The sequence below is a fragment of the Dreissena polymorpha genome, chromosome 9 (genome assembly GCF_020536995.1).
Source record: "Dreissena polymorpha isolate Duluth1 chromosome 9, UMN_Dpol_1.0, whole genome shotgun sequence".
Taxonomy (NCBI): Eukaryota; Metazoa; Mollusca; class Bivalvia; order Myida; family Dreissenidae; genus Dreissena; species Dreissena polymorpha.
Genome location: NC_068363.1, coordinates 82,364,368 through 82,384,830, shown reverse-complemented (window position 1 = coordinate 82,384,830; position 20,463 = coordinate 82,364,368). Strand labels below are relative to the sequence as shown.

Genomic DNA, 20,463 nt, shown 5'->3' with positions numbered 1-20,463 from the left:
ATATAAAATGGTTAAAAGTGTGGTTAAACGCAAACAATCAAACAACAAACAGCAATTAAAATATTCTTTATTAATTTGTGATAAATACGAATGTTGATCACACATCGTCATCTTTTCATTTGGTTTATTGTCTTTCATCGGCATTCGCTGCGTGATGGCTAATATGCAACACCCCTGAAAAACACAATGCACCTTATGGGTATTAAAGTTATAAACAATTAGCGCTAATGCATAACCATTCTACATAAATGAAGTCAATGCATTCGAAACAGCTGTACTGCACACGCGTTTTAAAGAAGTGTAACGTGTCAGTTAAATACCTTGTGTAATCTACATCCCTTTGTGTCAAAACCGGATTAATCTTGATAACGAAACAGCAGTGAATGTGTGCATGGATTATGTTGGAATTTAATGCCTCATGTCTGTGGTAAAGTTTTAAAATATTGTTCAACTTAGTGTTTGTTTTTGTTCAAACATAGAGCATGATTGTTCGTTAGGATCTTAAATTCGCCGATCGGTCGACTGACGAAATTTATGAAAATTAATGCCTGACGATTAATAATGGTTTCACAGTAAACAACATGCATAATATAATTAGTAGGGATTAATGAAATGTTTGTGTACGTCAATGATGAAGAATAAGTTTAAGATAAAACAACAAATATTTATTTTAAATTTACAAATTAAAGTTGGACACATAAACAATAGTGTTTGTAAATTTGAGTCAAGTTTACTCTTAAAGAAGAAACATTTTACATGATTATCGTTGGAAAATTAATAACATGGTTAGTTTACTGTATTACCATGTTAGTGTAATGGAATGTTTTCAAAAGTATTAATTAAACTTAGTTTAAAACATTAATAACAGAACAATAACACTAAAGTGTGCATGATTATAGTTTTTATAATATCTTCAAAACTGCCTTTAATGCACTTAATTTTTCCCCAATCTGGCTATTTGCATACACTAGGCTTTTTCGCCTCAAGTCACAATCATGACCAGGATTCTGTTTTTAAACTTGGGAAACATTATTTCCACATAAAAACTTATGCTTTCTTCATATTTGTATTGGTACTTTAAATTAAAACTTAATATATTACAAGAGCAATCATCATTAAAACTTGATCATCGAATGTATATCTCTTTTACCCTGGAAAAAACCCTGTGTTTCAATTAATGTAAAGCTTTGGATGCAATCATTTTGAATTAAATACTAATAGGTTTAAACACAAAATATTGGAGGGCATATCAAATACCATGACTATTTATTTCTTACATGTGAATAAACATTTAGGCATGTTGCATCTATAAATTTATGGCAAGTGCAATACATACATGGATACAAATGAAAGACTAATGTTATTTCAGTCTGTTCCAAAATGCTGCTAGTGTTGATCTAATATGAGTAATACTAACTTATTTAGTAAGTGAGCGTAGTATTCTATTGAATCCATCATGTTCTGTCTTCATTTAAAAAAAGAAAGCACACTACATATTATGATAAAGAGATGTCTTGGAATCAAGAAAGTGATCTCAGTATACATGCACTGCACATTTTGTTTCATTACACAGTTGATGAAATGGAGAAACAGACATTCAGTTGATGGATATTTCTTTGTCCAATTACTTATTATGCAGACTGTAATAGTTCCATACAATTCTTTTATGGGTGTGCTTATTTAGCAGGCAATATCATGTCAGCACATGTGCTAATAATTTATGTACCATTTATTGTAATGCTTTATTCTGCAGGGGATATAAATTTATTGAATAAGCTGGTGATATACATTTATTGAATAAGCTGGTAATTTATGTACTTAATGTAATTTATGGACGTCACTTGTTAAACATTATTTCCAGGTGGAAACAGGATTCCTCAGTACAAGAACAACTATACAGGTACTGGCTCCCTCACTACGAACAATTTATATGGTGTTCTAAAATATAATACAGAAAAAGTAAAAAAAAGTTACTGGTAATGGTGAATTTTTAATTTAAGTTCATGATAAACAGTTTTGTATTTTTGCCTAAAAAATTGTTGTCCGGATCTCCACAACTGTGGGAAAAAATGTCTGCTCTGTAGGTTCAAACCCTTTTTATTAGCTCATCTATTTTTTGAAAAAAAATTATGAGCTATTGTCATCACCTTGGCGTCGGCGTCCGGTTAAGTTTTGCGTTTAGGTCCACTTTTCTCAGAAAGTATCAATGCTATTGCATTCAAACTTGGTACACTTTCTAACTATCATGAGGGGACTGGGAAGGCAAATTTAGATAACTCTGGCGTGCATTTTGACAGAATTATGTGCCCTTTTTATACTTAGAAAATTGAAAATTTTGGTTAAGTTTTGTGTTTAGGTCCATTTTATTCCTTAAGTATCAAAGCTATTGCTTTCATACTTGCAACACTTACTAACTATCATAAGGGGACTGTGCAGGCAAAGTTATGTAACTCTGACTGGCATTTTGACAGAATTATGTGCCCTTTTTATACTTAGAAAATTGAAAATTTGGTAAAGTTTTGTGTTTAGGACCACTTTATTCCTACAGTATCAAAGCTATTGCTTTCATACTTGCAACACTTATTAACTATCATAAGGGGACTGTGCAGGCAAAGTTATTTAACTCTGACTGGCATTTGGACGGAATTATGGGCCCTTTATACTTAGAAAATTGAAAATTTGGTTAAGTTTTGTGTTTTGGTCCACTTTACCCCTAAAGTTTCATAGATATTGCTTTCATACTTGGAACACTCGCAAACTATCATAAGGGTACAGTAAAAGGACAAGTTGCATAACTCTGGTTGTCATTTTTACGGAATTATGGCCCTTTTTTTACTTAGTAACTTTGAATATATGATTAAATTTTGTGTTTCGATCCACTTTACTTCTAAAGTATCAAGGCTATTGCTTTCAAACTTCAAATACTTTCATGCTATCATGAGGTTACTGTACCTGGCAAGTTGAATTTTACCTTGACCTTTGCATGACCTTGACTCAAGGTCAAATTATTAAATTTTGCTAAATTGCAATAACTTCTTTATTTATGATTAGATTTGATTGATACTTTGACAAAACTACTCTTACCTGACATGCCACAATAGACTCCACCCAAACCATCCCCCGTGCCCTCCCTCCCCCCCCCCCCCCCCCCTAATTTTTTTTTTTTAAGATCATCTCACAAATGACCACCACACCCTCACACTTTACCCCCCCACCCCCACCCCACCCACCCCACTTTTTGTTTTCTGAAACGGTTAAAAAACACAAATATTTATTTTTATTATTTTATTTTTGAAATACCGTCCAACCATCGCACCCAAGAATCCCCTCCCCACCACCCCCCCCCCCCCCCCCACCCCCGAATGTTTTTTTTTGCATTTTTTTGAATTTTTTTGCATTTTTTTTCCCGCATTTTTGGAAAATAATGTAATAAATGTCCACACCCCCACACTATACACCCCTCTTCACTCCACCCCTCCCTTTTTTGTGATTGAAATTGAGAGTCCCTTCACCTTTAAAAAGAAAATAGATGAGCGGTCTGCACCTGCAAGGCGGTGCTCTTGTTCAAATCGGTTTGGCAATCCACTGTTTCTCCGTTATAACAAAAGTGATCTTTCTAACATAACCAACATCAACCAGCTGACATTTTTAATGCTACCCCAACATTTTTTGGGGGGCAGCATATAGTCGCTGCTTCGTATGTCCGTGTGTGCATGCCGTCCGTCAGTGCACAATTTTTGTCCGGGCTATTTCTCAGCAATTAATGACCAAAATTCAATTAAACTTTATGGGAAGCTTCACTACCAAGAGGAGATGTGCATATTATCAGCCAGTTCTGGTCGGATGATTTTTCACAGAGTTATGGCCCTTTGAAATTTTCTATAAACTGTACATATATATATGTAGTGCAATTCTTGTCCCCGAAACTACTAGACGTTTCCTTTTATCTGAATATATAGTGCAATATTGTGACCAAAAAAACCTTTGGGGAGCATCACCCGGCTCCGACCGTTTCTTGTTTCATGAGTAATCAAATATTGTTTTTACCCCTTTTTGCATTGAATTCTGCAAAACGGCTTCTTTTATGGATTGGCCATAAGTGTACCCAAAAGACGTGCACGATCAAATTAAGTAAACACAAAATATTGTTAAAGTTAGTATGATAATTCCATTAGGTTATTTGTGTAGCTTATCTGAGGTCAAAGTGGTTCATGTGAGGTAAAAATAAAACAAGGTCACTGGGTCAAATAAAAGAAAAAGCTTGTTAACACTCTTGAAGTCACATTTAAAGTAAAATTGTCATAAAATTAGGTCATAACATTTGTTCAAAATGAAAATGTGCATAGAAATTTGTTAAAAAGTCCTTTTATAATTATTAACTCCACCTTCTCAAAATAGTTCCTTTGGGTCCCAGGCAAGCACTTTAAGGCCAGTGGTCATCTTGTTTATTTGAATATGTTCGTTACGTAAAAGTGTTCACATTCATTAAAACAAAAAAAAACAGATTGCATAAGCAGTGTGTTTATTTATCAACAGTGTTTTCTTTTAAATAATTATTGTTCATTTGTTGTTGTTTTTATGCCCCCCTTCGAAGAAGAGGGGGTATATTGTTTAGCACATGTAGGTCGGTCCGTCCGTCAACCAGATGGTTTCCGGATGATAACTCAAGAACGCTTAGGCATTAGATCATGAAACTTCGTAGGTACATTGATCATGACTGGCAGATGACCCCTATTGATTTATAGGTCACTAGGTCAAAGGTCAAGGTCACAGTGACTCTAAATAGTAAAGTGGTTTCCGGATGATAACTCAAGAATGCTTACGCCTAGGATCATGAAACTTCATAGGTACATTGATCATGACCGGCAGATGACCCCTATTGATTTTCAGGTCACTAGGTCAAATGTCAAGGTTACAGTGACTCGAAATAGTAAAATGGTTTCCGGATGATAACTCAAGAATGCTTACGCCTAGGATCATGAAACTTCATAGGTACATTGATCATGACTGGCAAATGACCCCTATTGATTTTCAGGTCACTAGGTCAAAGGTCAAGGTCACAGTGACTCGAATTATAACTCAAGAATGCTTACACCTAGGATCATGAAACTTCATAGAAACATTGATCATGAATGGCAGATGACCCCTATTTAATGTCAGGTCACTAGGTCAAAGGTCAAGGTCACAGTGACTCAAAACAGTAAAATGGTTTCCGGATGATAACTCAAGAATGCTTACGCCTAGGATCATGAAACTTCATAGGTACATTGATAATGACTGGCAGATGACCCCTATTGATTTTCAGATCACTAGAAAATAGTAAAATGTAGTAAAAGGTCAAGGTCACAGTGACTCGAAATAGTAAAATGGTTTCTGGATGATAACTCAAGAATGCTCACGCCTAGGATCATGAAACTTCATAGGTACATTGATCATGACTGGCAGATGACCCCTATTAATTTTCAGGTCACTAGGTCAAAGGTCAAGTTCACAGTGACTCTAAACAGTAAAATGGTTTCCTGATGATAACTCAAGAATAATTAAGCCTAGGATCATGAAACTTCATAGGTACATTGATCATGACTGGCAGATGACCCCTATTGATTTTCAGGTCACTAGATCAAAGGTCAAGGTCACAGTGACACAAAACGTATTCACACAATGGCAGCCACTACAACTGACAGCCCATATGGGGGGCATGCATGTTTTACAAACAGCCCTTGTTTAATATTTTTATTTGGACAGCTTTATTGGTACTCTCAGATCATTGGGTTTTCCAAAATCAAGCTTATCCTGGCATATGACAGTGATGAAAAATCCTTGTATGTGAAAATATTTTATTCAGAATCAGATGAAACAAAATTGTAAATACGAGCTAGAGACTGACCAGCCTGTAGCTGTTGTCCAAGTGGAAGTGGTCAGTCTGGTTGCTAGGGGACAAAAACCAAAAGAAAACTTGGCTAGGAATTGTGCAGATGGTTTCACGAGGTGGAAGGGCAAGATGGTGAGGAACTTCAAGAAATTCAAGAAGGTAAACCTGGTGTTCTTAGCTCATCTGTGAAAGCAAAGGATAAGGTTTGGAGCGTTTTGTCCGTGGTGCTATGTCTGTCAACTGTTGATTCAAACATCTCTTCCTTAACCACTGGACAGGTTTAAAGGAAACTCTAAACAATTAATTTGTTTACCCTCTTAAAAAAACAACACCAAATCGAACTCTGCTACATATGGCAGACACCAGAACTAAATATATTTAGCCTTGCTCTGGAAATCGGGGCCTAAGGCATGTGTGTGTAAATTGTTGTCTCTGATTAAGCTGTTAAGTCGCCACAGGCCAATGTGGGAGGACACTTTCCTAGAAAGATTTTCCTTAAGAAGAGAATTTCTTTGAAGGAAAACTTGCACTAATGTTTAAATGTCGTCCCTATACAGGCTTATCTGGGATGACACTTATGCACATGCATTAGGCCCAGTTTTCCTAGAGCACATCTCATTAAAAAAAAAAACTTTCAAAATCTACTTCTCTGAAACCTCAAAGGGTTAAATATTTGGGGTAATAATGAATAATGGTCCTGTACAACAATTTGTTAAAGGAAACCTATGGGGTCAAAACTGACCATGCCACAAGGATATATGGTCCCAGGGTGCACACTCAACATGATTGTTACACGCTATAACCAAGTCCCTTGGTAGAATGGCGTGGTCACAATTAAAGGCCAAATGTAAATAAGAGTAATCAATTTAGACATTGCCAAATCTTTACCAAATATTTGTTTATGATACTAGGGTGTCAAATGTTTGTAAAACATGTTTAGGGATAAATGCTTACATTAAAAAATGATAAAGATTTAAATATACAGTCATGTAATGAATTGAATATAAGTTTGAAATTACTTTATTATTCTAAGTCTATAAGGTTAACAAGAAGTTTGTGAATACAGGCTTTGGCACATTCAAGTCTCCTCTATGTTTTTCTGGCAGACGAATCATGCTGGTTCCCAGTCTCTGCCGAACATCATCGGAGGGAGTGACCTCGAGGTACACTTGGCTCAGCGATCCAAAGAACTTGATGACTGGTTTAGAGAAACTAATCAGGTTCATCGTCTTTTTTTCTTCCTCCGCTTATGTGCATGCCATTAAAGAGTGTAGAAGCCTGTTTCTGCAAGGGGTCATCAGATAAATCAATATTCCTATCTTCATTGGACAGAATGCATCAAAAGTTACATTTTCTAAGCTTCCCGGGATAAAAACCCTATCCCCAAGCAAATGTGTATTTCTATACAATAATTAATTGATATTCGAGCAGTTAACCAACTGTCATTGTACCACATGAATGAAACAAAAACATCTGAAAACGTATATGTTTATGAACAATTACATGTATATGCAAATATAATCTGTCTTGTAACCTAATTACTTTAATCATTTTATTTATCAATTAAATACTGTTTCTTTACAAATTGTGTTGGTCCTTTAAATTGGAAATTCAAATTCTAAATTTAATATTACTGTATACATTTTGAGCTAATACTTAGTCATTTCCGACATTTTTACATGCTTGTCGGTGAACTGTGATACATGTAGTTCTTTGTTGTAATATAACCTTCATGTCATTTACACATAATTATTGTTCTACACCTTGATTATTAAAAGCTAGTGCAGAATTTGAAGTATATTGTGAGTTATTAACACTAATTACCCTTTAAGAATTACGTGCTTTAACAGTTGCTGATTAATAACAATTGTCAATTAGCGTAAATATATTTTGCAATGGGCATCGTGGTTTCCAAACCTCTGTTGTTAAGGCCTGTTTATACTCAAGTCTCAATGTCTTTATTAAGGCGTTTAAGTTTGCAATAGTTGTTTAAACAACAGTGATCGGGTGTAATCACAGTGTCCAGATTTATTGATTTTATCAAGCAATTGTAGTCAAGACACATGCACAATAGAATGTAAGGTGCTAAACAAACACACTGCAGAGTAGGTGCTAATTGTTTTTGTGCCTGCTCATTAATCTGCAGCACCCCGATAGTGTACAACTCTAATCGCTTTTGATCCACAGGGGGGCATCACGGGTGTTAATTGCCAATAATTTGAGAGAAGATAAGCGGATTAGCCAATTCAGTGAAATAAAGTAACAAAACTAACGATTTGAGCATTTATTGCGTTCAACCAAACATTTTGTTATCTGCAAGAGTAACCGAATATTAATTTTGTAACCAGTTAACCTCCTTAAGAAACGGATAACCGGTTAACCGAATAACTGTTGCCATCCCTACTAATAATATACATTTGATTATCAATGAAAGTAAAATAATAACTGCATGAACAGTTTTGTGCTTCTTAAATAATTGTTGGATTTTTATGCACAAAGCAGATGCACATTCCTTCTGTCTGTGTAAAACTTCTATTTTTTTACCATACATCGATGGCTTTTTAAATAACTTGGCAAAAATGTCTGCCTTCATAAGACAATTTGCAGTGTGTAAAACCCTTCTCGCTACATCATGGTTCATGGTCACACAAAGAGGTCAAATTAAACCATAAAAATACCTTTGACCTAACTTTGCCATTTATTGATGGATTGTGAAATAATTTTGCACAAATGTAATCCATCATAAGATTTTTTTGCGTGTGAAACCTCCCCCTTTAAAGCTTAAGTCCACACTTAGCTCAAAGATCAAATTTGACATAAAAATTCCTGTTGCCATCTACACTTGGAGACTTTATAATTCAATACTTTTAAACCAATGTTTTTATTATGAGTAAAGATTTTGTTTAAAAAAAAGTATATTTGACTACATTTTGCACATGATAAAATTATTCATCCATGACGATCAGATGCTTTAGCACATGGTGTTTGTATGGTTTCATCTTTTTGCATGCGAAATTTATTTTAATAACATCATTTTAGGTGAGTTTTTACAAGAAAACATACAATTAAATTAAGAAATAAATATTCAGGAGTGCAACAGTGCATTTTATCATTTTGCAGGCTACCTACACAACGTGTGCAGAATGTATTCAAATGACCACATGATAACAATTTCATATCAAAATCTTTACTCATAACTGAGATGATCAAGTTTGGGAAGTGTTGGGTTATAACAGTTCTCAAGTGCATGTTCAAACAAGAGGCCACATTTATGACCCAATCTTGATGAAACCTGGTCAAAATGTTGATCTGAATAATCTTAGAAAAAACGTTGTAACCACTCAAGAGGCCACATATATGGCTTAATCTTGATGAAAATTGGTCAAAATGCTTAACATGACAATATTCAGGCTGCATTTAAATCTGGGTCATGTGCGTTCAAAACTAAGTCACCAAGTCAAATCTTCGAAAATCATTGAAATCTCTCTAGAGGTCCCTTTATAGGACTCGTGGTAAGAATGCAATGTATCTTCATAATATGAAGGCAATGTTTGAATAAAGTTTAATTGGCATAAAAACTAGATCACAATGTCATGTCTTAAACAATTGGTGCCTAAGGTCAGCCCTTAAGGGCGCCTCTTGTATCACTATAAGCTTGCTTCATGTTCAAACTACTTTTTCAGTCACAGATATAAGCTTGCTTCATGTTCAAACTACTTTTTCAGTCACAGATATAAGCTTGCTTCATGTTGGAACTACTTTTTCAGTCACAGATATAAGCTTGCTTCATGTTCAAACTACTTTTTCAGTCACAGATATAAGCTTGCTTCATGTTGGAACTACTTTTTCAGTCACAGATATAAGCTTGCTTCATGTTCAAACTACTTTTTCAGTCACAGATATAAGCTTGCTTCATGTTCAAACTACTTTTTCAGTCACAGATATAAGCTTGCTTCATGTTCAAACTACTTTTTCAGTCACAGAGCCAGCTTTCTAGAGATGAGGAGAGGGCTGAACAGTTGTTCAAGTAAGTCAGTGTCTGATATTGTAACTACTGCTCAGTTGATGAATTATTTCACTTGAAAGTAAAATACATGAAGTACATGTAGTCATTGAAATGAATGGAGTCGTTAATTGTAAATACTATTTATGTTCTTTGTATTTGTCTTTTCAAAGAGTAACAGTTAAATAACACAATACTTTGAAAAACTAAACATATTGTTAAAAATAAACGATATAAAGTAGCTACATAATTGTAATAAAGTGAATACCTAAGTTTGTATGCCCGTACGAAGTGGGAGACATTAAGCTTTGCACTTGTCCGTCCTACGTCCTGAAGCTTTTGTTTTGAACTCCTTTTTAACTCTCAGATGGATCTCACTCAAACTTTCACAGTTGAATGAACTTATTGTGTAGATGAACAAAAGACAGGGATTAATGCTGCAACGAGGTTTTGCAAAATTATTGAACTTCGTATTTTCATCCACGATATAATAAAAAGTCCCCTGACTCTTGTGTTTTCAACTCCCCTTGAACTACGCGGTGGATCTCTCTGAAACTCTCAAAATTTAATTTAATTACTTGTATTTTCCCCGCAAAAGGCAGAGTGATATAGAATTGCCGTTGTTGGTCAGTCTGTGTGTCACAAAATTTTCAGGGCTTTATCTCAGAAACTATGTAAGGTATCAGTTTAAAACATTATGGGTGTATAGATATCAATGAGCAGAAGTGATATGCACAAGAACCATAACCCTATACTTTTTATGCCCCTTTCGAAGAAGAGGGGGTATATTGTATTGCTGGATATCGGTCGGTCTGTCTGTCTGTCGGTAGACCAGTTCGTTTCCGATCAATAACTAGTCAATGGATTGACAGATTGGCTTGAAACTTCACATGTGCATTGGCATTGAACAGTAGATTACCCCTATTGACATTGGGGTCACTAGGTCAAAGGTCAAGGTCACTATCACAATAAGTGTGAAAATCATTTCTGATCAATAACTCGTCAACCAATTGACCCATTGGCTTGATACTTCACATGTGCATTGGCCTTGCACAGTAGATGACCCCTATTGAAATTGGGGTCACTCTAGGTAAAAGGTCAAGGTCACAATAAGTGTGAAAATCATTTCCGATCATTAACTTATCAATGAATTGACTAATTGGCTTGGTACTTCACACGTGCATTGGCCTTGGACAGTAGATGACCCCTATTGAAATTGGGGTCACTAGGTCAAAGGTTGTGGTTACTGTCTCAATAAGCATGAAAATCATTTCTGATCAATGAAATGATTTTCATGCTTATTGAGACAGTGACCATGACCTTTGACCTAGTGACCCCAAACTCGTCAACGGATTGACAGATTGGCTTGAAACTTCGCATGTGCATTGGCCTTAGACAGTAGATGACCTCTATTGAAATTGGGGTCACTAGCTCAAAGGTTAAGGTGACTGTCACACTAAGTTTCTTATCATTTCCGATCAATAACTGGTCAACAAATGGACTGATTGGCTTGATACTTCATATGTGCATTTGCCTTGGACTGTAGATGACCCCTACAGAAATTGGGGTCACTAGGTAAATGGTCAAGGTCACTTTCTGAATAAGTGTCAAAATCGTTTCTGATTAATAACTGCATGGTCAACCAAATGACTGATTGGCTTGATACTTCCCCTTGCCCAATGGCCTTGGAAAGTAGATGACCCCTTTTAAATTGGGGTCACTAGGTCAAAGGTCACTGTCACAATAAGTGTGAAAATCGTTTCCAATCAATAACTTTTCAACAAATTGACTGATTCACATGTGCATAAGCCTTGGACAGTAGATGACCCCTATTGAAATTGGGGTCACTAGTTCAAAGTCCTGTTGGGGGGGGGGGGGGCATATGTCTCCGACCGTGGAACTCATGTTTAATAAGAGTTATTGCCCTTTTATATTGAGGGCTATATCTTAGATACCATGCAATATTTCAACATGCACCTTCATGGATGTATAGATAGATATCAATTAGGAGAAGTGCCATGCTCAAGAACCATAACCCTATACTTTCTTAAATACGATTAGAGGCATTGCCCTTTGTATTTTTTTATTATGTAACTTTTCAGTCCTATATGTCAGATATGACAAACGATATCAACATTAATCTTCATGGGAAGAAGTGCCATGCGCAGGAACCATAATCCTAAGCTTTTTCTAAATAAGAGTTATTGCCCTTTGTTATTTTTGAATGATGTAAATGTTCAGGGCTAAATCTTGGGTACAATACAATATAAAGTGGATTTGTATGTGTCCAGACACGTGTTGTGGGGACATCATTTCTATTAAACAACATGTGAACTATCAGGTCTTATGATAGGTATGAGTTCCATGGGTTGCAATTAATTATATTCTTTAAATTGTATTTATTATGGAAAAAATTTCTAATATTATATAATTTTTATGCAACTTACAGTAAATATTTCGTTTTATCATTAGTATGTATTTGTCTATGTATTTCAGTTTTGATACAGCAGCTTCTGTTGCAAAGAAACAGGGACGATAGGAAGCAGTGACTAAGTTTGTTATTAAAGTTTCATGTTGATAATTGTCACTTGTATGTTAATACTGGTAGACAAGACTGGTATTTGAGTGAAATTGTGTTAAAAAATGACATTCTGAAATAAACAGTTGGTTTTGATATGGATTGTTTTGTCATTGCATAGGAAGCAGTGACTAAGTTTGTTATTAAAGTTTCATGTTGATAATTGTCACGTGTATGTTAATACTGGTAGACAAGACTGGTATTTGTGTGAAATTGTGTTAAAAAATGACATTCTGAAATAAAAATTTGGTTTTGATATGGATTGTTTTGTCATTGCACATGAATGGCTAATACTGGTAATTAGACAATTAGTGACAAAGATAACACTTGTCATTTAAATTAACAGTGTTTTCTCTAAAAAAAAAAAAAAATTGTTGTGCATTTTCCTTGAATTAAAATATACCTTGTTACAAATAACAAAGTCAGGTGCCAAGGTAACAAACTAAGCAGACTTTTTGAAATTGCACTTCTAAAAATGCCTTAAAAGAACTTACCTTCTTTTGAGAGTGCTGATGCAATATTGTTTTTTTTATCAACTATATAAATATTGTGCATGTATTTTTACAAGGAAGCTAACAGTTTGGGAAATCTTAACATGTACATGTATACATGTGAGGATTTACTGCAGTATGCTAAAAGGTTGTATTTGTGTTATGAATTTTCATCTTCATGACGAGTTGCCTAACTACTGGATGCTTGCCTCAGAATATTTCACATATGATAGTAGAATTCACCTTTCTGTTCTAGACTTGAAAATGGGCCAATATACCCCACTCCCTTAATACTTGAGCAAGTGTTGTCACTGTGAGGGCCAAATGTCCCCCTTGTATTGTTTTAACCCACAAGTATGATCTTGACTTTTAATTTGAGAACATCCTTACTTTCATTTATTTATTGAATTTAGAGCGCCATGATGGCCCTTAAGTACTCAAAAGAGTTCAAGGTACACCTATTGTCAAAGACTTGATTGACCTTGTGACCTAGCTCTTAAACTTAACCCATATTTCAAACATGTTTTGATATTGTGAGGATTCCATTTTGAATTAGTAATTCCTATCAAGTTTCGTTTGATTGAGTCATTAATGTGGCTTGTAGAAGGATTACTACCGGTAAGTTTTTCCAAGATTTCACCTGACCCTAGGTTTTTCATGCACATGACCCAGATTTGAACTTGGACCACACATTGCTAAGATATGTTGCTGCTAAAGTGGTAACTATGGTTTAAGCTTGATACATGAGCAGTGATGATGTAAAGCTTTTGGGACGCCGAATTGTCAGTCGGTCCTGAGTAGGTACATACACTTTTTCTTTTGATATTTTCTTTGTCTAATTTTTTTAACAAAGATTTTAAAGAAACCTCGCAGGATCAAGGTCAAGGTCGCTGTAACTACATTTAAAACAAGAGCACCACATAGCGGATGCCAATTCTTGGCTGTGGGTGCAGTTTTGAATAAATGAAAGTTTGTCAGAAGTGACCTTGACTAGTGACCCAAAAGTGGGTGTGGTGTGTAGAACTCACCAAGGTGCATCTTCACATGAAGTTTCAAAGTTGTATGTGGAAGCACTTTGATTTTAGAGCCTATGTTAAGGTTTGAGCAACAGATAAAGAGCTGGCTATGACATTACCTTTGGTTTTCTTCGAAAACAGCCAAGCTAAAAATGGTTTCAGCTGATCTCGAGAACAAATTGAGCTATAGTGATGCAAGCATATATACTGTACAACAATTTTGTTTTTCTTCCCATATTGGTCAAGTGACTAAGGGCCAGTACATGATGCTTTTGAATGGGAATAGTTGTTATCAAATACATTTGTAGAAAACACAATTTATACATATTTGTTTGGGTGTTTTTGAGGATACTTTGTTCTGTAACTGAGTGCATAGAGGTTATGTCATTGATTCTGATTATTATGCCCCCCTTTGAAGAAGAGGGGGTATATTGTTTTGCACATATTGGTCGGTCCGTCCACCAGATGGTTTTGGATGATAACTCAAGAACGCTTAGGCCTAGGATCATGAAACTTCTTAGATACATTGATCATGACTGGCAGATGACCCCTATTGATTTTCAGGTCACTAGGTCAAAGGTCAAGGTCACAGTGACTCAAAATAGTAAAATGGTTTCCGGATGATAACTCAAGAATGCTTAGACCAAGGATCATGAAACTTCCTTGGTACATTGATCATGACTGGCAGATGACCCCTATTGATTTTCAGGTCACTAGGTCAAAGGTCAAGGTCACTGTGACTCAAAACAGTAAAATGGTTTCCGGATGATAACTCAAGAATGCTTACGCCTTGGATCATGAAACTTCATAGGTACATTGATCATGACTGGCAGATGACCCCTATTGATTTTCAGGTCACAAGGTCAAAGGTCAAGGTCACAGTGACTCGAAAAAGTGAAATGGTTTCCGGATGATAACTCAAGAATACTTACGCCTAGGATCATGAAACTTCATAGGTACATTGATCATGACTGGCAGATGACCCCTATTGATTTTCAGGTCACTAGGTCAAAGGTCAAGGTAACAGTGACTCGAAACAGTAAAATGGTTTCCTGATGATACCTCAAGAATAATTAGGCCTAGGATCATGAAACTTCATAGAGAGATTGATCATGACTGGCAGATGACCCCTATTAATTTTCAGGTCACTAGGTCAAGGTCACAGTGACAAAAAACGTATTCACACAATGGCTGCCACTACAACTGACAGCCCATATGGGGGCATGCATGTTTTACAAACAGCCCTTGTTTAATTAAAATTTGAAGCACAATTGTTATTACATTGACCACTGACCAGTATTTTTTTTCCTTTAACCTTGCTGAGGTCATTGTACATATCAGTGATTTTGAAGCACAATTAGTATAGTTTTGGATTGATAACTTCTGCAAGGAAACATTTACCTCATAGTACTTGTCTCAATATCCCTACTATTCCTTTTTCTAGATTATTGAATGCAAGTTTCCTAGATTTCAGCTCGTTTCTTTTTCAATCTTGTGCAGGAAAGCCTGTATCCCTCTCACAATCCTCTAGGTAAGGGTTTCCAATCCATGGCGGATATTGTGCTCCCCTATATATTAGGAGGTCTTTGGCACCATGGTTGAAATAGTCTCCCCCTAACTATCCGAAGGTCCATGGCTCTATGGTAAATATGGTGCCCCCCTTACTATAAGTAGGTCCATGGTTTATATGGTGTCGCCCTAAATATCAGGAGGTACAAATGCATAGAGGATATTAAATCCCCCTAACTGTCAAGAGGTTAAGGGTCAACATGCATAAAGAATATTAAGTCCCCCTAACAGTCAGGAGGTTAAGGGTCAACATGCATAGAGGATATTAAGTCCCCCTAACTGTCAAGAGGTTAAGGGTCAACATGCATAGCGGATATTAAGTCACCCTAACTGTCAAGAGGTTAAGGGTCAACATGCATAGAGGATATTAAGTCCCCCTAACAGTCAGTAGGTTAAGGGTCAACATGCATAGAGGATATTAAGTCCCCCTAACAGTCAGGAGGTTAAGGGTCAACATGTATAGAGGATATTAAGTCCCCCTAACAGTCGGGAGGTTAAGGGTCAACATGCATAGAGGATATTAAGTCACCCTAACGGGCAGGAGGTTAAGGGTCAACGCGCATAGAGGATATTAAGTCTCCCTAACTGTCACGAGGTTAGGGGTCAACATGTATAGAGGATATTAAGTCCCCCTAACTGTCAGGAGGTCAAGGGTCAACATGCATAGAGGATATTAAGTCTCCCTAACTGTCAGGAGGTCAAGGGTCAACATGCATAGAGGATATAAGTCCCTCGTACTATCAGGAGGTTACAGGTCAACATGCATAGAATATATTAAGTCCCTCTAACTGTCAGGAGGTTATGGGTCAACATGCATAGAGGATATTAAGTCCCTCTAACTGTCAGGAGGTTAATGGTCAACATACATAGAGGAAATTAAGTCTCCCAAACTGTCAGGAGGTAAAGGTTCAACATTCATGGAGGATATTAAGTCTCCCTAACTGTCATGAGGTTAAGGGTCAACATGCATAGAGGATATTAAGTCCCCCTAACTGTCAGGAGGTTAAGGGTCAACATTAATAGAGGATTTTAAGTCCCCCTGTCAGGAGGTTACGGGTCAACATGCATAGAGGATATTTAGTCCCCCTGTCAGGAGATTAAGGGTCAACACGCATGGAGGATATTAAGTAACCCGGCCAGGTTGTTAAGGGTCAACACACATAGAGGATATTAAGTCCCTCTGTAAGGAGGTTAGGGGTCAACATGCATAGAGGATATTAATTCCCCCTTACATTCAGGAGGTTAAGGGTCAACATTCATAGAGGATATTAAGTCCCCATAACTGTCAGGAGGTTACCGGTCAACATGCATAGAGGATATTTAGTCCCCCTGTCAGGAGATTAAGGGTCAACACGCATAGAATATATAAAGTCCCCCTAACAGTCAGGAGGTTAAGGGTCAGCATGCATAGAGGATATTTAGTCCCCTTAACTGTCAGGAGGTTAGGGGTCAACATGCATAGAGGATATTAGGTCCCCCCTAACAGTCAGGAGGTTAGGGGTCAACATGCATAGAGGATATTAAGTATCCTAACTGTCAGGAGGTTAGGGGTCAACATGCATAGAGGATATTAAGTCCCCCTAACTGTCAGGAGGTTAAGGGTCAACATGCATAGAGGATATTAAGTCACCCTAACAGTCAGGAGGTTAAGGGTCAACATGCATAGAGGATATTAAGTCACCCTAACTGTCAGAGGTTAAGGGTCAACATTAAGTCCCCCTAACTGTCAGGAGATTAAGGGTCAACACGCATAGAGGATATTAAGTATCCTAACTGTCAGGAGGTTAGGGGTCAACATGCATAGAGGATATTAAGTCCCCCTGTCAGGAGGTTAAGGGTCAACATTCATAGAGGATAAAAAGTCCCTCTAACTGTCAGGAGGTTACGGTTCAACATGCATAGAGGATATTAAGTCTCCCAAACTGTCAGGAGGTTAAGGGTCAACATTCATAGAGGATATTAAGTCCCCCTAACAGTCAGGAGGTTAAGGGTCAACATGCATGGAGGATATTAAGTCCCCCTAACTGTCAGGAGGTTAAGGGTCAACATGCATAGAGGATATTAAGTCCCCTTAACTGTCAGGAGGTTAAGGGTCAACATGCATAGAGGATATTAAGTCCCCCTAACAGTCAGGAGGTTAGGGGTCAACATGCATAGAGGATATTAAGTCACCCTAACTGTCAAGAGGTTAAGAGACAACATGCATAGAGGATATTAAGTCACCTAAACTGTCAGGAGGTTAAGGGTCAACATGCATAGAGGATATTAAGTCCCCCTAACAGTCAGGAGGTTAGGGGTCAACATGCATAGAGGATATCAAGTCCCCCTAACAGTCAGGAGGTTAGGGGTCAACATGCATAGAGGATATTAAGTCACCCTAACAGTCAGGAGGATAAGGGTCAACATGCATAGAGGATATTAAGTCCCCCTAACTGTCAGGAGTTTAAGGGTCAACATTAAGTCCCCCTAACTGTCAAGAGGTTAAGGGTCAACATGTATAGAGGATATTAAGTCCCCCTAACAGTCAGGAGGTTAAGAGACAATATGCATAGAGGATATTAAGTCCCCCTAACTGTCAGGAGGTTAAGGGTCAACATGCATAGAGGATATTAAGTCCCCCTAACAGTCAGGAGGTTAGGGGTCAACATGCATAGAGGATATTAAGTCCCCCTAACTGTCAGGAGGTTAAGGGTCAACATGCATAGAGGATATTAAGTCCCCCAAACTGTCGTGAGGTTAAGGGTCAGCATGCATAGAGGATATCAAGTCACCCTAACAGTCAGGAGGTTAAGAGTCAACATGTATAGAGAATATTAAGTCCCCCTAACTGTCGTGAGGTTAAGGGTCAGCATGCATAGAGGATATCAAGTCCCCCCTAACAGTCAGGAGGTTAAGAGTCAACATGTATAGAGAATATTAAGTCCCCCTAACTGTCGTGAGGTTAAGGGTCAGCATGCATAGAGGATATCAAGTCACCCTAACTGTCAAGAGGTTAAGGGTCAACATGCATAGAGGATATTAAGTCACCCTAACTGTCAAGAGGTTAAGGGTCAACATGCATAGAGGATATTAAGTCCCCCTAACAGTCAGGAGGTTAGGGGTCAACATGCATAGAGGATATTAAGTCCCCCTAACTGTCAGGAGGTCAAGGGTAAACATGCATAGAGGATATTAAGTCACCCTAACTGTCAAGAGGTTAAGGGTCAACATGCATAGAGGATATTAAGTCCCCCTAACTGTCAGGAGGTTAGGGGTCAACATGCATAGAGGATATTAGGTCCCCATAACAGTCAGGAGGTTAAGGGTCAACATGCATGGAGGATATTAAGTAACCCTGTCAGGTGATTAAGGGTCAACACGCATAGAGGATATTAAGTCCCCCTGTCAGGAGGTTAAGGGTCAACATGTATAGAGAATATTAAGTCCCCCTAACTGTCAGGATGTTAACAGTCAACATGCATAGAGAATAGACAATATTGGCTATCACGTGACCCGCTGCCATGACGGAACTGGGGAATCTGGTTGATTACAGCGTTCAAAGATCTCGCAAGAAACAAAGATTATAAACATTAATTAATTATACTTCGCATCGTTACAAATTAAAGTTTACTAAAACAAGGGCTGTTTGCCTCCCATTTGGGCTGTCAGTTGTAGTGGCAGCCATTGTGTGAATACGGTTTTTGTCACTGTGACCTTGACCTTTGACATAGTGACCTGAAAATAGGGGTCATCTGCCAGTGATGATCAATGTACCTATGAAGTTTCATGATCCTAGACCTAATTATTCTTGAGTTATCATCAGGAAATCATTTTACTGTTTTGAGTCACTTGACCTTGACCTTTGACCTAGTGACCTGAAAATTAATAGGGGTCATCTGCTAGTCATGATCAATGTACCTAGGAAGTTTCATGATCCTAGGCGTAAGCATTCTTGAGTTATCATCTAGAAACCATTTTACTATTTCGAGTCACTGTGACCTTGACCTTTGACCTAGTGACCTGAAAATCAATAGGGGTCACCTGCCAGTCATTATCAATGTACCTATGAAGTTTCATGATCCTAGACATAAGCATTCTTGAGTTATCATCCCGAAACCATTTTACTGTTTCAAGTCACTGTGACCTTGACCTTTGACCTAGTGACCAGAAAATCAATAGGGGTCATCTGCCAGTCATGATCAATGTTCCTATTTAGTTTCATGATCCTATGCGTAAGCATTCTTGAGATATCATCTGCTAACCATTTTACTGTTTCGAGTCAATGTGACCTTGACCATTGACCTAGTGACCTGAAAATCAATAGGGGTCATCTGCCAGCCATGATCAATGTACCTATGAAGTTTCATGATCCTAGGCGTAAGCATTCTTGAGTTATCATCCGGAAACCATTTTACTGTTTCGAGTCACTGTGACCTTGACTTTTGACCTAATGACCTGAAAATCAATAGGGGTCATCTGCCAGTCATGATCAATGTACCTATGAAGTTTCATGATCCTAGGCGTAAGCATTCTTGAGTTATCATCCGGAAACCATTTTACTATTTCGAGTCACTGTGACCTTGACCTTTGACCTAGTGACCTGAAAATCAATAGGGGTCATCTGCTAGTCATGATCAATCTACCTATGAAGTTTCATGATCCTAGGCCTAAGCGTTCTTGAGTTATCATCCGGAAACCATCTGGTGGACGGACGGACCATCTTATCGACCGACGGACCTACATGAGCAAAACAATATACCCCCTCTTCTTCGAAGGGGGGGGGGGGGCTAAAATATAATTAATAAATTATACAGATTTATAACATATCTGTCTGTGCTACAATATTCAAATAATGTTTAAGGCCGAAAAAGCTGGGGGTTTAAAGTACTCCTATCAGTTATGCCTTTGCTTAAAACACAAGTATTTGTTAATTGAATGTAATTATTTGAAGATAA

At 37.3% G+C, this 20,463-nt stretch overlaps 1 protein-coding gene and 1 long non-coding RNA gene across 10 annotated transcripts in view; both read left to right on the top strand.

Annotated features, from left to right (window-relative positions):
- Window positions 1-12,709, top strand: part of LOC127843977 (nibrin-like) — a 76,635-nt gene extending 63,926 nt beyond the window's left edge. For 8 of the 9 annotated variants that reach the window (XM_052373913.1, XM_052373905.1, XM_052373907.1 and 5 more), the window contains 5 exons: window positions 1,862-1,900; window positions 5,846-6,031; window positions 6,979-7,092; window positions 9,850-9,899; window positions 12,372-12,709. In XM_052373913.1, coding sequence (XP_052229873.1) covers window positions 1,862-1,900; window positions 5,846-6,031; window positions 6,979-7,092; window positions 9,850-9,899; window positions 12,372-12,414 — 432 coding nt within the window. In that variant the 3' untranslated portion in view covers window positions 12,415-12,709. The remainder of the gene's footprint in view (window positions 1-1,861; window positions 1,901-5,845; window positions 6,032-6,978; window positions 7,093-9,849; window positions 9,900-12,371) is intronic. The other variant, XM_052373909.1, reaches the window with a different exon arrangement.
- A 1,993-nt stretch (window positions 12,710-14,702) lies between these two features.
- Window positions 14,703-20,463, top strand: part of LOC127844024 (uncharacterized) — a 179,204-nt gene continuing 173,443 nt past the window's right edge. Inside the window, exon 1 of the long non-coding RNA XR_008032519.1 lies at window positions 14,703-14,967. This is a non-coding gene — a long non-coding RNA (uncharacterized LOC127844024). The remainder of the gene's footprint in view (window positions 14,968-20,463) is intronic.